Genomic DNA, 22,285 nt, shown 5'->3' with positions numbered 1-22,285 from the left:
TCTTCTCTTTCTATAGAGCTCACAAGTGGGTGATATCAACTTGTATGTGGCGGATTAGCATTTAACGACATCCGTTTCCTAGCAGAATTCCCAGAATGTTACGGACCATTAGGAATTTAGGTTTGACAAAAATATAAGACAGCTGTCAACAACCAACATTTGCGTGTCCCCGCATCCTTCCCTCATTAGTGCCATGTACAGCACAACCACATGGATGTGTTTACCAAATGAAACATAACGATAATAAAGTGATATCCCAAAGCTAAAAGGAGATTTTTTTAGAACTACATATCTAGTATCACTAAGGCTGTAACGATATTGCATCGAACCGAGGGATCGCGGTACACAGACCCACGAACCCCTATCGCGAAGCTTCCTCACAGAATTGCGATGTGCCCTTTTAAAGTTGTTACCCCTCAGTGTAGAACACAACAGGCAACATACAGGCAAGAGTTTGCATATGCGCTTAAAAAGACCAGTAGAAAAAGGGCGCACACGTTCGAGTAACAGTTCCATTCACCCCTTTCTCATATAAAATGCTCCTTCCAACCAGCATGTTGTTGTTATCCAATGCCTGAGCAACCTCCGTGAGATGAAAAACTTGGGCAAACATAGGAAGGTGAAGGACAAATGAACAACAGACCAAGAAGGCTTTTATAAACGTGTCAAGATTTTTTCATTCATGCATGCGCGATGTATTGCGAGTGGAGTTTGACGTTGGAGTGGAGAGAGAGCGAGAGAGAGAGCGCACGAGATGCTCCGCCTGGAATCGCTTGTAGGGAGGTGCCCGAAGTCGGACGAACGTTGAGGTCGATAGGCAGGATATTAGGCAGCATTATTTCTTCCCACATTAATGTTAGGCTATATTGTAAAATTACCGCCTGCATAAACAGAAAGCATGCTCCATTTCAGCCTCTGCATTCATTCTCGCTCTTAATAAAATGTCAAACCACAAAACAAAACGAAAAACGTGCGCGTGACGTAGCAGTGAGAACTGAGGTTCATTTCGAGTTTTGATTGTAGGCTACGGGCAAGCGCTGCTGCGCGATCAAAAAAAGCTACGGAAATATTTAACTTAATCAAAATTAAGTGTTGCATTTCTTTAAGTAGTCTAACTTAATACAACATGTTTCCTGACGATATAGCCTATGGCCAGTGTTGTTTTAATGTTTGGATATTAATTGGATAGGCCTAATGTTTGATAAAGTAAGACAGCTGCCAAATGACCATACACCCTGACCCCCCCCCCCTCTTGTTCTCTCTTTCTCTCTTTCAACATACCTTAGACTATTTATATAAGCCCTTTTCCTTGGTGAACTAATATCCCATATTTCTCTGTGTTGTGTTTTGATGTCAACACCTGGGAACAGGTTGCAGTGGTAGCAACATCATTCAGCCTTGTAAACCTACACAATTAATGCAGGCAGATAAATGCAAAAAATATATTAATTACAAAGTATAACTATAATTTATTTTCTTCTTATCATTTTTTTTTTTTGATTTTTTTTTTTTTGATTTTTTTTTGTGTGAAATCGTGGGGCATATCGAACCGTGGGTCATATATCGTGATACAAACCGAATCGTGGGTTGGGTGTATCGTTACAGCCTTAAGTATCACAGACCTTTACTTCCTTAAAAAATCTGTGTTCACATCTCGCATGAGCTTTCCGCTGTAAAGACGGTTGCATAAGCAAACTTCAGTTCGATGGTAAGTTTTGAAATTATATTACTAAACCAAGGCGATTGGATTTAATGCAGTAATGATGTTGTTTAAGTTTTAACAAAAGAGTGTTGTCAGGAGTGAAAAACGACATGTATCAGGGCTTGTTTAGAAATATTTCGAAGTCTCGTACGACAGTAGTGTGATTTTTCGTTAAGCTGCCAACCGCAATTAAAAACTCAAAAAGAAAAAGAAGAAGTATAGTGTGAGTCGGTTACCACAGGTTACCATGGACACGGCCAGTGAGATGAGTATCTCCAGAGTTACATCACCTTTCTGTAGTCTGCCTGTTTTCCCGCTTTAGCATGTTGATAGCAATATCGTATTTATGTTGCCGTTTGACACAAAATGATCAACCATGTCATGCCTACAGCCTATTTTTAACACCCACGACAGTTTGCGGGGGTTCGCTAATCACGTGTTTGCACTCACGCCTTATTTGAGACTGGTCCCTATTCATTTTCGATCGCCAGTGGGAACCGGGAAGTCCTAAAATGCTAACAAGAAAGATTACAGTCTACTACATGCTTCAGGGTGACTTCCGAACTCTATAGACAGGAGTTATGGACTTACTGCATTAATGCCGTTGATCTGATAAAACAGGTTAATGACCATGATGCTGGCGAGTTGCCAGCGAATGCTCGGGTCCCGAAACAGTTCCCAGGGTTTCTTCGGTTTCACTCCAGCATCATCACGTCTCTCCCTCTCGATCTCTGCCTTCTCTTTGAGATATCCACCTTCGCCAGGGGCGAGTTTAGGCTATTTTTAGTGGGGCCACGGCCCCACCGTGACTTGGCTCGGCCCCACTAGCTTAGGAGCCTTTTAAAATATTATTTGTGAATTGTATTGGAAATGAATGCAAGAGCGCAGTCGCTTCGCCCAATATTCTGCTGCGACTGCCCCGTCTGGGCTTCAAGAAAGGTCTTGTGACGAGTCTGTTACACCTCTTCTGATTGGTTTGCATCTTCATGCAACTGCTTGCCGCCAGAGTTGTGTTCAGTTATGATTTTTGCGAAAGGAGTTTCTGGTAGTTTCTGGAGTTGTCATACAGCCGAGGCAGAACCCAAATCCGTGCATATTCTCGTGATGAGAAGGTGCACACTACACACAATAAAGTGGTGTAGGCTACTGTAGTGCTATGCGGACTATGATAACATTGATTGTCATCATAACTGGCATATTTTTGTAAGCTGGTAAACGTTGGTAAAAAAAAGTGTTGCAATGAAAGATCATTAAAATCGTCCACTGTTAGGTTGTGGATATCCGTGAAATAGGCTATGCTTAACATAGGTAGGTGGTGGCTAAGATTTTGTAAGGTGGTCCCTTGCGACGCATAATACTTTCACTTTCGCCGGTGTAAGGGGCTCTCTGTTGACCACTTCATGCAAGGTGAGTCAGTGAGAATCACAAAAGCTTGAGGTAACGAGATAACGGAAAGAGGAGTCAAAATACAGGTGGAATACAATGCGTAATCAACCTACGGTGGAAAACCATGCCATGCATCACAAATGATGAGGACAGAGTGCAAAATAAGGTTGTTATATCCTACTACTCATAGCCTACGCTACCATCAGGACAGTCAAAATGATCTGCCTGGCAGCGTTTAGAAGTTGTGAGGGAATTAAACATGCTTCAGTCTTGCGTTGGAATAGTTCTAGCGAACAGCAGGCATATCGGCTGGAAATTATACTAGTCACATTACATTGATAGTCGAGGTTCGCCCATAGGTTTATCCATATTTTGGTGATGCTGTAATTGTGATGTGAGAATGGGGTCTCTCCAACTTCTCACTTAGTCTACTGATTGGAAACTGTGTGAAGGTTGGACGTTACTTTGCTATTGTTATTGGAACATACTGGCTCGGAATGAGCCGGAGTGACTTTGGTGCCCGCGCGGTATACTGTCCATTTACATGTGTGAACGGGAGCGCGCAGCTTGTTGCGAGATTCCCTTCATCGGCATGACTTTCGGTAGGGGATGTTTTACTTGTTATTCTTATGTTTGCTTGAGAAGGAGATGTCAGATAGATTTTAAAAACTCACAATTAATATTCATCTGTTGAGCTACCGATTGGAACGGTCATTTGCGGTGCAGGAGCGCACATGAGAGGGGTCACTCTTCTAATTATTTTGAAGTCATTCAATAGCCTAGCCCTACATATATTGCAGATATGCTACAGTAATACCATCCACTTAGGAGTCTTAGTTCTTCAGTGTCTTCTCTACTTTTTGTGCCAATTTTTAGCCATTATGCTGTCAAATGACGGAACAAGCTTCCTGTTCAAATTACTGTAGGCCTACCTGTAGAGCTGCCCTAACTGGAGGCTATTATGGTTTGACAAAAAAGCTTCATTTTCATCTTGCTTTGTATCTACCTTTGTAGTCTGTATATTACTTCCTATACTCTATTGTAATATTTTCCTCTCTCTTTTTATTTCCTCTCAATCACATAAGAACTATAACAACCATTAGGGTGCATATCTCACACACAGTAGGCTACCAATCACAAGGATCAACCTATGTAGGCCTAGGTAATGTAAGTTAGATTTCGTGGGGGAAAATGTAATGTCATGACTTGTGGGTAGTCCTTCATTGAGTGAACTGTTAATTAAAATTGAAAGCCTTTTGAAAACAAAATCTCAAATCTGAAATAGAAATGGAACGCTTGCTCTGTCAGGTACCTCTGTCATGTACCACCGTCAGCACCAGGGGCCAGGCCCCTCTAAAGATCCAAAGCTAAAATCGCCCATGACCTTCGCCATGAAGCTGCTTCAGTGCTGTTTTTCAACACAAAGTAACATGGCAGTCAGGCACTTGTTCCGCTCTGTGCATGGATATGAATGTGTCACTCTACAGATATTGTTTTTAAGGTGAGAGGGCACACCTAGATAGGCCAAGAATTTAGATTAATAGACAAGACTAAACTTCTCCAAGTTATTAGGGACATAAAACCGAAGATTATTTTGCATCGGAAGTTTCAGAATTTTATTTCTTTGAATTTAAATGAGGCCCAAGCTTATTAAATATGCGTATATTTATGTGAAACTTCAAAAGCTACTGTAGCCACATTGCATGGTGCCAAACTCAGACACCTCGTGTCATTGTGTTGATACGGTCATACAGAGTCATGAAATACTGGTATAGTCCCCCAAAAAAGGAGAAAGCTATGTTTTCAGAAACCCTTGCTCTAACTGCAGTTCTGAATGAGATATCAACAAGCCCCTACTGTATATGATTAGTTGCAGTATGCGGCTAGGAAGATTGGAACTTCAGGAGAGACCCCAAAAGACATCTGCCCATAATCAGCCAAATTCAATCAAGACTTTAAATAGCATACCCTCGTCGCATGCAGTCTCGTTGCCTTTGTCGATCAGTAAGTAGCGTGGGCTCTCTGGGCACCAGGGCAGGGTGATGAGCTGCAGTATTGACAGGACGGCGGGGGTTGATAGCAAGGCAGGCCACAACTCCTCTCTCCCCAGCAATTCCCTATAAGACATTCAGTAGCAAGTGCTTCTTGCTTAGTTCTGTTGGGGTGGGCGGTTAGCCAGAATCACAGTCATGTGATGGTCATGATTGAAAAGGATTTATATGCCTACACGCGCACACACACACACACACACACACACACATACACACAGGCACATTAGTCTTTTCAGCAGACCTAGTCAAGGTGATACATGTTGTTTAAGGCAGGTGCTTTAACCTTGAAGGTGCACTTTGTAGGGTGTTGGCCAGAGATAGGTATTTCAACATTGTTGCTCATTGAAACTGTGCGACCTACTGCACAATTTGATCTTTCATGAATATTTACTAAATAATAAATTAATATTTTCTAATATGACCAAAGTACAATACGTTTTGCCGCTAAAAATGTCTATTTCTGTATGACAAGTGCAATTTTCCCAGTTATAATGAACACTTTGAATTTGATGGTGGTGGTTGATTATTCGTGAATAAGGTAACAGTCCATATGCAAAATATAGTCAATGCCCACCCTTACCAATCCATTCCTCCCTCCATGAATGAAGAGCCCTTAAGTAAGACACGTCTATGCCCACACTACTCCATACCCTTCAATGTCTGTAAGTTGCTTTGTATAAAAGTGTCAGCTATGTGTAATGTAATGTAACCCTGATTTAATTCATACTTACTTCAGTCCGATTACTTGTCCGATGACAATCCCCAGTGAGAGGGATATGGATGTACCCATGCCCAAAGTCCCACGCAATGCCCTGGGGGCAATCTCAATTAGATACATGCTTTGGACACACAAGGCCACACCTGTAAAGAGGAGAAAAGGCCTTTGTTTAGACCAAGTAAGCCAATGAATTGATGCTTTTTCCCCCAAAGCATTATGAAAGCCATTTAAATATGCCGTTAGTTTTTATCAGTTTTCAACTGACCAATCAATGAAATGCTGCAGTAACTATGCTAAGTCAGTCACGGTGAAGTACATAGCATCTCCATAGAGGTGAATGGGATTTGAAAACCAAATAGCAGATTTCCAACCAGTTTGGAGGTCTTGCAGTGAGATTCTCTCCACTTCTGAAGCCGACAGTGAAAATTGCAGTGTGTGGATTCAAACCATATGAATGATCTCGCTTCCAGGTAAATGTCAGGAATTAAAACAGCCTTAGTTTATTCTGATCGGGCCAGGACCCGGTTTCTCAAGAGCATTCTCAAGTTGGGAGGTCTGTGATGAATAGAAATGACAAAGATGGCAGGCAAAAGCTTGTGTCATGATTTTTGAAAATTGATTACGTTTGGTTCAAATGCAAAAAAAAACGTATTAACGTTAGTTAAAGGTGGTGGTGTAGGTTAAGTACCACTGATGATGAATATGTAAAGTACTTAAAGGGGCATTCCACCGGTGAAGAAATGAATATGTATTGAAAGTGGGTCATATATGTAGTAGAATAGTAGCATACATTTCTAATTTGGTGCATTCTTGGCCGAGAAAAGGCAGAAAATGACTTTTTAGTGCTTGTGGATTTGTGACATCAATCCCAAAGTTGCATCGCAATGCTCAAGCTCCACAGGCCACACCCAGGCATCTCTGCCAGTGACTAATGTGCGTTCCCCAGGATTGGGAGACGGGATGTTTCAGACCTCCTACTTGCTGAAATGCATTGGAAAGCTGTTGAAGCGGAATGTTCAAGTCGCAAGCTGGGGCAAAAGCGAAGCAAACCGACTTTGTCCCATTGACAATCGTGATGTCATCACAGCAATGGCAGCGCACAGTGTTAGGAATAGTTTATGTTGCACATTACTCAGCAATCACCATTCTATGGACAAATAGAGTTGATTTGGACAGGTTAGCAGTAGCAAAACCGCCCATGAACCTTTCTAATGTGTAGTTATTGGCATTGCCTCTTTCAAAGATGAAATGCGGCTACATGAAAAAAAACGCATGGTGTTGTTTACACCTCATTGTTTACATTGCTGACATCTTAGAGAAGTGGAAATGTATTTTTGTCCCTCCATGTGTGTAGTTTGGTTGGCTTGCTGGTTGGAACGCTTTCAAGTGGTAGGTAGCTGCCTTCTGGTTGCCTACTAGGAAGCTCCTACCTCTGGGGAATGCACCATTACTGGAGCCTCAATTTTTGTCGATCTATGTAGACAAAGCATTTGAGCGAGAACTTGTTGTCAAGATGTGGGTTGTATTAAAACAGCGCATTTAAAGTCGGCCACAAATATGAACGAGACGATGAGCTCGCACCAGTTTGCTCTACTAACACACCACGTGTGAGGAGTGGGGGGACAGGCAGTGAGGAGGAGCTGAAGTGGGGACTCGCGCAAACTTGTGTAGAGGTGAGACAAGACCCATATACACACGTGAGTCAGTTGTTGACCAACCAGTTCATGGGTGCGTGACCTCGGAGGCGGTCTGCAGACGAGCGTTGAAGGGGATAAGCAACTGCAGAGGTTGCAAGATCTGACTGCAGTCGCATTCATCCCGCGATAGTTTGACACCATGTGACATGTCACCTCGTCAACGCAACATCACCGATATTTTGACAGGAAATCTAACCGTCATGCAACTTTTCAAGCCAGAATGTATTGCTGTCTAAATGCGCATACAGCCGTTGCGGTATCTCAAATAAGCATAGTGATTTCAAAAGCACTAGCACACTGATCTGTGATATGTCTGTTAGCACATTAGGTCCAACCCCCTATAGGCAGGGTTGAAAGGGTGGGAAAAAGGCTTGTAGTTTTAACAGAAATCCACCTCTCTTACACTTCCTCCTACAATGGTGCAAAATGACGGTTTTTACATCATTGTAGGAGGAAGTGTTAAGAGGTGAATACGGATTTCTCCTGTCTCAGGGGGAATTGAGAGAGTGTTGCACGACCATTCAAAAGTATGACTGGGTGTCAAGCAATGGAAAGCCTAATGCAAATGGGTGGAGTGTCCCTTTAAAGCACTGAAGATATGTATACCATTTCAAAAACAAGTCCGACAGGCGGACAAAGATGCGTCCATCTATACACTCAGTCGCCTTGTGGACACTAGCAGGAAGTACAATATGAGAATGCATAACAGACAGACAGACTGACGGACGGACATAACCTCATGCTAGGATGCTTCTAAAAAATCTGAAATAGTTTTTGAATCTCAAAATGTTTAAACGTAATTTGGTTATCATGTCACGTTGGGGACTCCCCCTGGGTTCTACTGCAAGGTTCTGTATCGTCTCTAAATAAGAAAAGTTGCAAATAAATAATTAAATAAAAATGTATTTATTATATTTATGCTGGCCAAAATCAATGTAATTTTGAACTGGTTCAGGTAGGTAGTTGTCGGCTACTCTTTGAATAGCCAATTAATAATATCATGCTGAGATGACAACCTCAACCTCACCATTGCCGATATGCTGCCCCCACTTCATAGGCCAGTTGTATTCAAAATATTGGCCAATCTTCAGTATAGTTTCTCGCCTGGAACAAGTGATAATTTGTATTTCTAACTCAACTAGAAATAATCTCCCTTAGAGATATACTTGAACCAAGTGTTAGATTGCATATAAAATAAGCTACAACGAAGATGTGGTGATATTGTGTGTAGCCTGTCCCATCTGATGAGTTGCAACTGAACCAAGAACACTGCAAAGAAGAGACATGTTTTCATTATCACTTAAAATGAAAACTGTGTGCAGTAAATTGAGTCTGTCTGTTGTTTCAAAGCGCTTCTGTTATGACACACATGTATTGCGAGTGGAACAGCCAGGACCGTCGGTGCTGTGGGAGTTGAGCAGCCTCGCGTATTGATGGACCTGCGGGTGTTGCAGATTAGTATGTAGGCCTATATTTCAGAATGTACAAATGTATAAAATGTATGTTACTGTACCTACTTGAGATGCTACAGTAGTCTTACTACAGGTGTGTCCCTTGCTGTCATCTGTCTGAATGGCTCTTGCTCTAATAGGCCTATAGAATCTTGGGTCTCCAGTTCATCATAAAGCCCCAACGTGACGCCGCTGCTTTATCAGAGAATAATAAGTGACACCTTTTCATAGAATATTGTGTTTTGTGGTACCCAACAAAATGAAATACAATGGAAAATAGTTTAAATGGGTGTTACCTGCCAAAAAGTGGTAGAAATCCAGTATAATTTAACCTGCACCACCATCTTTAACACAGTAATGATATACCAGGTAACTTTTTTTTAGCAATGGCGCAATAACAAAATCAGATGTGATTTGACCACTTCATTGTTCACTTGGAATGATCAGGTGAACGTATATCAGATGGCAACTTTTTTGGTGAAAAATGGTGGGGAAAAATCCGGCTTTATCAACAACAATGATTTGGATGATCAGAGTGTATCTTCACTCAGCAGTGAATTAATATACAGTAGGATGATCCTTACCTCCATTTACACCGAGGAGAAATCTGTAAACTATGAGCAGTTCAAAACAGCAACTGAAATAACTTATTCCAACAAAACCAGCTCCAAGCAAAGCAAAGATATTGTTGATTAACAGTCCATGTTTTCTGTGAAGTGAAAAGTGAAACAGAAACAGGCAATATTTAAACTTCTCATATACAGGATTGCTGTCTAAAGTGTAGACATTTGATCAACCATATATTTCCAACGAAGAGTTCCCGCTAATATTTGCATATTGTCACAGAGGCGTTTTTATGTGAATACTAAATTAACCAAAATAAAATTGGAATGCCAACCTCCCACATTTAACAGAAAGTGCTCCAGCAATCCAGGAGCCCACTAGTCCTCCAATAGGGTAGATTGACACAATGATGGTCCAGAAGAGGGAAGGCATGTCTTCTGATATCTCAGTGTTGTACCTCTCCATCCACGTTTCATTAATACATTTCATTACATACTGAAGGATGACAAGTAGATAGTCACAGAATATACAGTGAGAAGATCAGGCATCTCATAGTCTGACTCACCAAGTGAGAGGGCAGACCAGAAGAATCCCATTACTAATTTCTACCCCTACCCCTGGCTACTCCTTCCCCTTGCCCCTCGTGCTATCAAACAAAGCAGTAAGGTGTAGGGCTTGAAACACAACCCCTACGAATTTAGACACCCCTTCAGCAATCACAGAATGACACTCACAGCTGTCACTAATTCCATGCATTCGGTTGACGTTAATAGCATTTTTTTTCATGTGCGTTTCTTTTCATGTGAGTTTCACCGAGACAAGGACCATGACACATTGGGACAATGTTAAACTTGGTGCAATGCAATAATTATTACAACTGTAAAGCCATAAATTACGGCAAAATACTTTGTTGATGCCGCCATTTTTTTAAAAGGCATTCGCAATGTATTCAGGGAACTTGGTCGTACCCCTCCGTCTGAAGTGTGCCTTCGGATAATCTCCGTTTGAAGAGGTAGAAAGTAATTTCCCTTACCCCTTCCCCTCTGTCTGAACGTGAATTGGGACGGCCCTAGCCCTTCACGTGAACGAGCAAAAGGGGAAAGGCGTAGGGCTAAGGGGTGTAATGGGATTTAGCCTTCCTGAATTGTCTGTGATGAGCTATGCCTCCGTCTACAGATGGTGCCTGATACATGTGGGTTTCCAGTGGTCTACCATTGCATGAGTCCTCCATAAATCCATCCAGCAAACATTTTTATACACTTCTAAAAAAAACCCACCAAAACAAAGCAATGTTAGTCATACTTCTGTGATATCAGCCTGTACAGTTAAAAAGCAACACTCATTGTGAATCCATTTTGCATACTGCTGTGCAAATTTAACAAGCAAATGTTAGAAATTGATGAGGTGATAACCAAAACACGTCCCAAAAATAGAGTATATTAGATAAGTTCGTACAACAGAATGCAAAATGGATTCATAAATATTGCTCTCTCACTGGACATACTGATATCACAGAAGTATGATTAATTTGCACTGTTACAGCTTGATGGATTAGGATCAAATCTTGTGTGCCCATATGCCATAAAAGGTGCATGAATTGATGAACAAAGAAAGGTCAATGCCTTCAAGATGACCAGAGTTTTCAGATGGACACAGATGCATCAATATTGATGCTTTCGTGTCCAGTTCCACCCATTTTCCAAACATCTTGACTCAAAGATTGTTTTTGTTTTATGTGCAGGTGGGCTGAGAGAGTGGCTGAAGGGATCACAAGTTTTGCCCTGCAATTTTTTTATCTGGCCATCTAATTGGCTGAAATCATCACTGTCATAAACACTCAGAGACATCTTAGAGTCCAAACTGTGGATAACATTTTAAACATTCTTACCTTGCCGGGTGAACTAATAATACCCATGTTATATCCATACTGAAATCCCCCTCCGATGCAAACAGCGCAGGCCGCCAAAATCAGTGATATTCTTGGAATCTTGAAAATAAACAAATTGCATTTCAGTGATTAGATAATGAGTGAGCAGAAGTTGCACTGGCCACACACATATGCAGTAGTTCAGCACGCTGTTAAGGTGTTTGTGTTTCTGTTACAGTTCATATAGGGCAGGGGTGGGGAACCTATGTCTCGAGGGCCGTTTGTGGCCCTTGAGGCCATTTTATCCGGCCCCCAACATCATTTCAATGTTATGCAGCTTCACATGAGATATGACATATTTTGTAATGGAATCTTAGAAAATAGTCGAGTACATCTATGGCCAAAATGCACCAAACCCCCAAAAAATTGATACAAAAGGTTTTTCAACTGATTTCAATACATCCAGCTGTCCTTACTAACATACTAAAATTCTAGGAAAATCTAACTTCAGGAAAGGTGTCATTTTCAAGATCAAAGTTCTTTAAAATAAAGGTTACTACATGATAATTACATTGGCATGAATTAACACGTTTTCAGGATCTGTTTGTTTGGAATGCTGTTTGGGTGGATAAAGACACTACTGCTATGGTAATATCCATGTGCTGTTTGTCAGGGCACATCATCAGTGATGAATCATGGTGTCATGGGTGCCGCGAGGGGGGGAAAGGTGTTACAGATTCTAAGGGCCCGACAGCACTGAGAGGGCCCCTGGAAGGATGCTAATAACATAATATGACATTTTGGAGGCCCAAACTGTATGTCTCTCATAGGGCCCAACATTTTTAGCGGCGCCCCTGCATGGTGTCACTAGGTATTTTGGGTCTTTCAGCAGCTGAACTGAATAGACAGGAGCCACTACATGTGTAAGTAGAGGGCAAGGTGAAACGGTTGGTACTGGAGACAGACAATGTCCTGAAAGGACATAGGGCTTTAGCATAGCTTTCAGGTAAGCCAGAGTAGGGCCTGTTGTAGCTTTATAGGCAAGGGTCAGGGCCTTGTATTCAATTAGGGCATGAAAAAGAGGAGTGGCATGCAGTGACATTTGCAAAGGGCTTATTGCACAAGCTGGAATACCAGTCAGGAGGGAGTTGCAGTAGTTCAGGTCAGATGGACAATATCAGAAGTTGAGTCAGTCAGGTCAGATACAGTCTGATTTTATGTATATTTAACAGTGAGAAGCGACATGACTGTGAAACTGAGGCTATGTGGTCAGAGAGTGATAGATGGTCATCAACAATGACACCTAGATTTCTTGTGGCCTTATTTGAGGCAACAGTAGCAGAATCCATATTGAGTTCGATATCATGGCAAACCTAAATCTTTTGCTGGGATCACCAGCAGTGCATTTGGGTGAGGCTCAACTGAAGGTCACATTCCTTCATACTTGTGGATAGTTCAGAGAGGCAAGCGGAAATGTGTGTGACCGTGGAGTCATCTGGCACAAAGTAACTGTGCTTCATTGGTGTAACAGTAGTATGAGAAGCTGTGAGAACAGATAACATGGCCCAGTGATGTGGTGTACATCGCAAATAGGAGTCCCAGCATCAGCCCTTAGGACACCTCTGTGGAGAGGCTATGATTTGAGGACAGCTGACCTTGCCCTTGATACCTGCTAAAAATGATACCACCAGACTCAACGAATGTCTGGAAGAACTTGAGAAACCAACTCAATTATTTACATCTAAGAGAGATGTTAAATAATAATGTTTTGAAAAATAAATGCTAGCTGGTGTGTCTGCACAAAGACTTTTAGATTTACTACAAAACAAAAAGAGATGTCCATAATCTCTTCTGAAGATATCTTCTGGCTTACTAGAAACAAAATAAAAGAGTAATTTTGAGCTTGGCTTTTTCAGATTTTGAGTTTTTGCATTTTGAAATTTAATACATATTTAATTAGATATAGTCCAATTACCATATTAAAACATAGCATTCCAGAAAACGTGCAATACATTTTTTTCTCACAAATATGTGAGTAATCACCGGATTAAGTTTCATGGTGATATCGGCAAGCTAAATTTTTTGGCCTATTCACCTGGAGTGTCTCTTGACCCTTATAATAAGCCTATGGCAGCCATGTTGAAAAACTCATTTCTCGCCTAAAATACATTTGCAATACAATTAAGTTATATTCAGGGGACCTAGAGAAGGTGGGGTCTGTTTTAAAGGTGTCTGCCTTCAATATAGGCCTAAAGTGCAGGGGGAAATCCTGGTTTGTGCTCATAATACGTCCCTCGGAGGACTTTTACGGCCCTCGGATGAATTTGAAGTGGCCCCTCGAATGAAAAAGGTTCACCACCCCTGATATAGGGTGTGTGGGGACTCTGACCTCTTGAAACTTTGTACTGGGGTACATGGTAGGACATAAAAGTTAAATAAATAATGACCGTCAACCAATGTGCAAATGAATCATTAGTAAGCAAATGGTGACTCTCACACAAACTGCATTGGGCGACTTCAAAATATCATGTAAAAGATCTGTCAAAATACAGTGTATCTGCAGTCCTAGTTCAGTTCCACAGACTATTTCACGCTCTGTTTTGCCTAATCAACGTCTGATCAGTATCCCTTGTGTACGTGTAGTAGAAATGTGTATGTGAAAACGTGTATATTTGGGTGAATTTACATATAAAATGCATATACATCTCACACTGAACATTATATGAAGCACTCAAAGAAACTAATTGTATCATAGACATTATCTGTGAATGCCATGTACATGTTGTACTTAATTCATACTAGTTTCACCATATCATTTTCTATGTCAAAACAACAAAAGGGGCCACTTTCAGGAATAAATCAATGGCGGTTCTTCATTGAGGCATTTGAGGCAGAGCTTACAAGAAAAAAAAGATGAACGCGACACCCAAATTTAAATCCTCCCTGCTATTGATTCTGTGAATTTGAGCTGTATAATTGACTCAACAGCGACGCCAAGTAGTAACTAGCCATGGTGTGGTGAGACACGGTATAGCAGAATGAGGCAAGGACTCTCGAAGACATTGATGTCAATGACAGTACATTTAAAAAAAATAATAATAATTGGCTAGAAGCCGCCGAAAGTCCCAGTTTTGAGGCAAAATAATGAGCTTGCCTCAACCAATAGCGTTCTGGTACTTATGATTGACAGTAGAGTTGATGAATGATAACCCTCACTTGCACCGTTCTATTGTGTCATCACAACCAAGCAGTGCTTCAAACAGTTTTGAAGACTTTGACAGAAATACAGAGAAGCCAGTTATTTACGCCAAAAAATCAACACAGGCATCAAAAGGATATTTATTAAGCACGATAGGATCTTCGTACGCTATGGAGGTTTTGGACGTTCAACTTGGATGAGATGATAACTGAAAACGGAGGTAAATTTGGTATTAGCAAACTTGGGTGTTACCGTTTACTGTGAAGCAGTCAATCACGGAGCAGAGCTGTCAATCACAGAGTAGAGCTAATGAAGGTGATTGGCAGTCGTCATTTTCAGTGTCTCTTGGTCGCTACAACATGCTCAAAAGTCACTATTTAAGAACATTTTTATCTAAACATTTTGTGGGGACGCATGCCCTAGAAAGGCATCTTTACAGGGTTTTTTTTGCCTACCAATACCATTCACCCTAGAGCCGCCACTGGTATATATATATGTAGATGAATACTTGTACAAGGGTTACTACTTATTCTTATTAAGTTTTAATAAGCATCTAGTTTTTCTCTGTTTTTTCCTGTATGGGTAGGCCGCTACAATTTCTTAGATGCTCAGGTATGTCTAGCAATTTATTTGAAAACTGAGAGAAATATCCTTTTTTAACCTATTTCCTTTTTGTCAAAGCAGTTTAGTTGTTAGTAATTAGAGAATGCTTATAGTATGTGCATTCGTTTATAAATAGAAATCAGTGTTCGTAATTATGTGTATCATTATATTTGAAATATAATCATATGTGTTTTCAACTAATAAACTTGTGAGTAACTATTTGTGGTTGTGACAGGCCTGGTGGAACCTTTGACCCTGTGGAGTTTGTTTAAAACCATTTGCTGTCTGTTTAGGAGCAGGGTCCGGCAGCAGCTTTTAACCTAATCAGCTCTGTCCCCCTTCTTCCCACCATTTCTTAATTTGCCAGGCCAGAGTTGACCCCTGATCTTTTAGCAGTCAGGATGTCTGAAATTTAGTTGATTATATGATCCATATGTTACAGGGAATGAGATTTGTCACTTCATCCCCTTCTCCCCTCTCCACTCTCATTGACCTCCCCTCTGACTTCTCACCCCTCTCTGTCCCTCTATCTGTTGTCTGCCCATTAGTGTCTGGTCCATGAACAAACACACACACCCCTACACACACACACACATGAAATGACAAGTAAACACATAGGCACACACACAGAGAGAATTCCTATATAAGATACACTTAGGGAAAGTCAGGTCAGTTTCCAAATCTTGGACTGAGAGAATACTCTTATTGGTCAGGGATCAGTCAAGACTAGGAAACTCCAGAGCTCTGTTATGCTTCTACTACTCGTTGTCTAAACTTTGACAAATTACTACTTTTTGTACTTATACTTTTTCGGAATTATATCATTGGATTTTTATTATACTTGAATACTGACTTGTTTGCCTTTTTTTTACCTCGAATAAAGAACACGCAGGGAAGGGCAAAAAGGCCCGAAATTTCCAACAAAACCCATCACCAGTTTGATAGAAATTGAGTCCTTATAAACCTAGATTGTAGTCCACAGACAGGCCTACCCTTACCCCCAAAAAACATATGCCATTATGGTTTATTTGTAACAGTGTAGACTTATGTTCTTGCGTAAACAAGTCTTAGATTATAACAAATATATAACATACCACTTTTTGTGCATGTTCCTCCTGCAGTGCAATAGCATTGAGTTTGTCTCCATGTTCTTCCTTCATTTTACAATTTGTCGTTCACACTGACATGGGTCAAGTATTCTCTGCAGAAATATTCCGTGGTCTGTGTCCCAGTTTGAGGCCTTTCCATTGGTAGCAGCACACAGAGTAGAATAGAGGAGAGGGCTCACTCTGATTGGTTCCAATTGTAGCCAATGATCTTGCAGGTCTGGGGCGCTAAGCCCCCCACAAATGGGCTTGCATGCCCAGGGGCACCCAGGTTCGAATTTGGCCTGGCTCATTTCCTAACCCTACCCCATCTCTCTCTCCACACTCACACTTCCTGTCAGTTTTGGTAGAGGAAATTAGAGTGGGGTTAATTGGGTGCCTACACACAATCCAGATTGCCAACGACAAACGAAGATCCCAAGTAATGTTAATCTGGATGTAGGAGAACCGCAGAGTTTATTGGGAAACAGTTTTTCGATGTAAATAAAGGAAACTTGAAAGAAAGGTGCAGAAAGCCACTGAGTATGGTATTGTATATTAAGTGAAACGTGAAATAACTACATTGCTAACATTGCTAAAATTAAGGATGTAAACAGGATTTGGATAAATTAATCCATGCTTTTGTTACCTGTAGAGTTGACTATTGCAATACCCTACTTATAGGTCTCTCCCAATGGTCACTCAGGTAGCAGGGATTCTTGAGAGATGGGACAAAACGCGTTTTGAAAACCTGATTTTGAAAATGCAGAATATGTTGTTGATGGTTATATATTCATGTAGATAAAGATGTGTAGTTTTCAGGCATGTAAAAATACAGGCTCCAGGTAAAAAGGCATTTTTAACAAATTAACATGTTTACCTTCACACCTAGATTTTCGTCAACTCCGTCAGACACAAGAAAAGTACATAATTAAATTATTATAATAGTCCAACAAGAATCTTTAGCTCTGATTTGTATTGTAATGATACTTAGTTACCTTGATGTACAGCAATATGTAATATATATATTTAAATATTAATTTAAGACTGTTATTAACACACAGAGTTCGAAAAATTGGCATTTTCTGACTTAATCTTTTATTTTGCAACCATGAGGAAAACACCTAAAGTGGTTAAAATACATGGTGGTATAGATCTGCTGACCCTTTATTGCTTAAGCAAAACAAAATAATTAAAGAATTAGCCTTTTCCCCAAAATGTTACAAAAACACCTGAAAATGCTGAGGAAAATCTTACGGAGTTGACAGAAAAACTGACGGAGTTGACAAACTGGTCTGATTTTTGGAGCCTATTTAGTGCAAAATGTTTTTTCACAGTTTATTTTGTAGTTTTGTTATATTCTTAAGCTTCTCTTTTTAAAAAGTTTATTTGTTTTGAATTAAACTTTAGTTTTAACTTTTTTGTCCATATATCGAAAAATTATGTAGTTATATGCATTATATGCACATTAATATACATATAATATCCTAAAATAACTTTTCCTCCTGTTTCTACGTTTGAAAAGAATATCATATTAGCATATTGAGCAGTTTTTGGTGAATTTGTCAACTCCACAAGATTTTGCATGTCAACTCCATAAGAAAATCTTGTGGTGTTGACTCGTACGGAGTTGACAAATAAAGCTATTTTTCATAATAACACATGATTTTCTAACAGAAATCATCTGGTACATCAGCAGTCACTTAAGGACTTGCCAATAAAGTTATTCTAAGCTTTTATTATACAAAATACTGAAATAACCCTTATTTTTATGCATTATGGTGTTGACACATTATGGTTGTGACATAGGTGGCCTTCCTAAAGATGCATTGATAAAATCAAATATTAAATGTGACCTTAACAGAACAGTGTCTCCATGGCATGTATACCAAACAGGAAGTAATACCAGGCTGCTTAGAGTGTGAGCTGACCACAGTAATGGTAGATTTTTTTGTATTTTAAAAAAATCTTACGGTGTTGACTAAAAGTCCGGACACATGTTCAATAGTTTAAAAAGTATATAAAAAGGTTTATAAAACATTGTACATACATGTAGATTGATTAATTATCCAAAATACTTAATGACAGTAGCTATGATGTTTGTTATATTTCATTTTAACCAATTATTATGGTATTGTCACATTCTAAATCTTGCTTTCGGACATGGGGTTTTGAAGGAAAATAGCAAAAATAAAACTATGTAAATATAAAATCACAGTTTAGTGTACAAAACTTGTTCTTCTATCATTCCAGCTAATTTTGTTGCAATTTTTAATTACATTTTAAGCACAAACATGAGTTTTATCTCCCGGACTTGTTTTGTCCCATCTCTCAAGAATCCCTGGTAGGTGAAACTAATCCAAAATGCTGTTTGCATTTTCATTTTCAAGATCAGGACTTGCAAATGAGTCATTATGTTAATGAGATGAATGTGGATGGGGCTCTGGTTGCGTCAAAGTGTCTTAACTAGGGCTGGGCAACGTTAACGCGCTAACGGTGGGTTAACTATTGAGGCCAGTATCGCCCAACAATTTTGTTAACACTTAACGCATTGGGTTTTTTTTCTGTGATTTTTTTTTTAACCTTTTATGAACGTCCCGTCGTTAGATCACTTTTATTTTGAAAGCGTCAGCGCTCTAAAAAACCCTGCCCCTCGCACGCAGCAGTTGGAGACCACCAGTGACAGCTGACAGAGAAAAAGACATCAGAGTCTAGAAAGTAGGCAAAACTTCTGAATGGACATTTTCGGTACAAAGTTCTACTGCCCTCATTGCGTGGCTCGCCTTGGCAACTCGCAAGGTTATAAAAAAAATTGTATCAGCTGTCAACAGTCCTTCCCCACTCGCTTCCTGACGCCATCTCACATGGTCCTTAGAATATAGGCGTAAAAAGCCCCTATGTCCATCTTGTTTTGTTTGAGCTTGACTTGGACTGGATAACATTATTGCTTGAAAAGTAGGAAGTGAAGCACAATCTTGTGGATCTACTTTCTCACAACCGGTGATAAGTGGGATAGAAGCCTTTGAGTTGCCCCCATATCAAGGGAAACATTTTAATTGTGCTGATGGGCTGGTCTACGCTTCCGCCTCTTCCATTATATTCCTTTGTCGACCACTATCCCTTCCATGAAGTTGTGTTGAATTGAATTTGTGGGGTATATTTCATCATTGTCGTTGTGATGAAATAATAATTTAAAAAATTTAACCTGAAGCGATAAAAGAACAACACAACTGCACTTTTAGTAAAAGGTCCACTGTATTCTAAGACCTCCACATAAAACAATTTTATTTCTGCAGGTTTGTTTGAGACCTATCTGGCAATGCATCACCGCTTTTGAGTTGGTAAATATTTAGTGAGATAAATTGTGTGGAAGCACATTAAGAGAGTAAATATCCACACATATAAACCAGATGATTTCAGGTGTGTGTGTGTGTGTGTGTGTGTGTGTGTGTGTGTGTGTGTGTGTGTGTGTGTGTGTGTGTGTGTGTGTGTGTGTGTGTGTGTGTGTATGTGTGTGTGTGTGTGCGTGCGCGCGCGGGTGTGGGTGGGTGTGTGTGTGTGTGACTGATCATCCATTTTCTCTTCACTGTAATTACTCATTTCTGACTCAAACATTGGAACATGCACACACACACACACACACACACAGACACACACACCTAAAATTACAAACAGTCATACAGTACATGTAACACAGAAATGCACACACACACACACACACACACACACACACACACACACACACACACACACACACACACACACACACACACACACACACACACACACACACACACACACACACACACACACACTGGCTGCAGCCCCAGAGAACTAAATCCATTCTGACGTTCAGGTGTGTTTGAGCACCTGTTGGGTGTATGTGTGCCAGGCCCTGCTGCCAAGTCCAGCTACCACTCACTGCTCTGTGAACCGAGCACACGCACACACACAAACACACACACACACACACACACACACACACACACACACACACACACACACACACACACACACACACACACACACACACACACACACACACACACAATGCATGAATAATGCATGATGCTGTCAGGCGGCAGACCCTCTCCTCTCATTCCCATTCTCATGTAAACATCTCCTGTTACGCAAGGTGTGTGTGTGTGTGTGTGTGCGCCCTAGCTGTACAAGAAACAGGACGACTGGCTTTGACAGCTGCTACTTTTTTAGGTGTGGGGTCAGAGGCACAGTGTCAGTCCTGGTTGAGTTCACTTTGGCCAGCCACTGTAAACTTACACACGTGCGCGCGCACACACACACACACACACACACACACACACACACTAGATGTAAAGTCTGATGGAGGGAGGAGATGTCCGTCTGTCTCTGCACATGTGGTCGGGTTCTGAACTAGACTAGAGGATGTGTCCGTCGGTCACTCTGTCTGTTTGTCTGTCTGTCTCTCTCTGTCTGAGTACATTTTTGTTTTTCGGTTCCCTGGGCCAGTCACCACACGGCACACACACACCATGTGATGGTGAGTGCTACAGAGGGTGAGACGGGACATAGGTGTCTGTCCGGTTGCATGTGTGTTCAGTTCTCTTAGGTCACTATACGTGTGGCACTATACAAATGTGGCTATGTTAGAGCTGATTGAACACATTTTAATGCAACATTAGGGTCCTAGCTTTTAAATACAACTTATTTCATGTTTTTATGTGCTCCAGAGATATTAAGGCAGAGGGCACCCTTTACCAAAAAGAGCTTAGGCTAAAATGGGGTTAAGTTGCACAGAGAGCATACTTCAGGCCTAGCTCTTTGCTATCTTAGTTGAGTCTGTCCCTCTGTATAGTAAGTGTTAGCGTGGTAAGACTACTGTGCATTGTCGTAGTGGCGGGTCACATTGTAGTGTTACACCATGTTGAACTCGTCTCCGCCTCTACGTGTGTAGCAACATTACTGTTATTGTGGTGAGAACACTGTAGGTTGTTTAGAATATAGGGCCATGTTTGAGTGTTACATCAGTTGAACCAGACTCCTTCTGTGGGCATATGTGTGTACCAATTCAATGTTTTTGTGACAAGACTACAGTGGGTTATTTTGAATGCAGGGCCATGTTTGAGAGTGTCATCATCTGAAGACTGCCTGGTGGATGATTATGCTATGTATTCCACCTTCAAGTAACAATTAGTCTTTGAAATTCCTGAAATGTTACAATGCACTCAGGAGAAAACTGACAGCTAGGGCAAAACCACTGTGCATTTGAAGGTCACAGCATCATGTCTGCACTTTTTGAACTATGCAAAACTGCAGTGCATTTCAACTAGGCGATGCCATGTTCAAGGGTCATTGACGTTTTAGCGGACATCAGATGGTATGACCACAGCTAATGCCCGTAAATTGCTAATTAATGTAAAAGAAATTAAAACACTTCTTAGTAAATGCAGTGACATCAGTGATAAACAGATAAACAGAAACCTATTTAATCCATACAATAGTGGTATTAGCTGATGTCTGCTACTAAAGCAAATGCTAATGACTCTCAATCGGGAAGGAATTATCTGTTTTTATTATGGGGTAGAGGGGAAAAGGAGAAGATATACTGTACATTAACAGTGATAAACAGTGACCAGCGCAGCCATGCCCCGGATGACAGATATAATACAGTATGGCTACCTCTAAGAAAATTTCCCTGCAAAATAACGTCAGTTACTGGCAATTACAGTATATCACGAAAGTGAATACACCCCTCACAGTTTTGCAGATGTTTGAGTATATCTTTTCATAGGAAAGCATTACAGAAATGTAACTTGGACACAATGATTAGTGACCTTTTAAAAACATATTTAACCGCTTAAATTTCTTGTTCACTCAGAAAAAAACAAAATACAGCCATTAATGTTTGAACATGTACTCACAAAAGTGAGTACACCACAGATTAAAATCCGGTAGAGAAGGGGCTATGTTGGCTCGAATCGTC

The 22,285-nt window shown here is 40.6% G+C and overlaps 1 protein-coding gene across 1 annotated transcript in view; it reads right to left on the bottom strand.

Annotated features, from left to right (window-relative positions):
* LOC134449778 (solute carrier family 2, facilitated glucose transporter member 11-like) overlaps positions 1–13,852 on the bottom strand; it is a 61,259-nt gene extending 47,407 nt beyond the window's left edge. Inside the window, exons 1-6 of the mRNA XM_063199886.1 lie at positions 13,826–13,852; positions 11,458–11,556; positions 9,904–10,064; positions 9,590–9,714; positions 5,871–6,000; positions 5,057–5,205 (exon numbers count right to left, since the gene is read on the bottom strand). Coding sequence (XP_063055956.1) covers positions 5,057–5,205; positions 5,871–6,000; positions 9,590–9,714; positions 9,904–10,064; positions 11,458–11,556; positions 13,826–13,852 — 691 coding nt within the window. The remainder of the gene's footprint in view (positions 1–5,056; positions 5,206–5,870; positions 6,001–9,589; positions 9,715–9,903; positions 10,065–11,457; positions 11,557–13,825) is intronic.
* Between the last annotated feature and the right edge of the window lie 8,433 nt (positions 13,853–22,285).

This window comes from Engraulis encrasicolus, chromosome 5, assembly GCF_034702125.1.
Source record: "Engraulis encrasicolus isolate BLACKSEA-1 chromosome 5, IST_EnEncr_1.0, whole genome shotgun sequence".
NCBI classification, from domain to species: Eukaryota; Metazoa; Chordata; class Actinopteri; order Clupeiformes; family Engraulidae; genus Engraulis; species Engraulis encrasicolus.
Note: the sequence above shows the minus strand (reverse complement) of the source record. Positions and strands in the feature narration are given on the sequence as shown.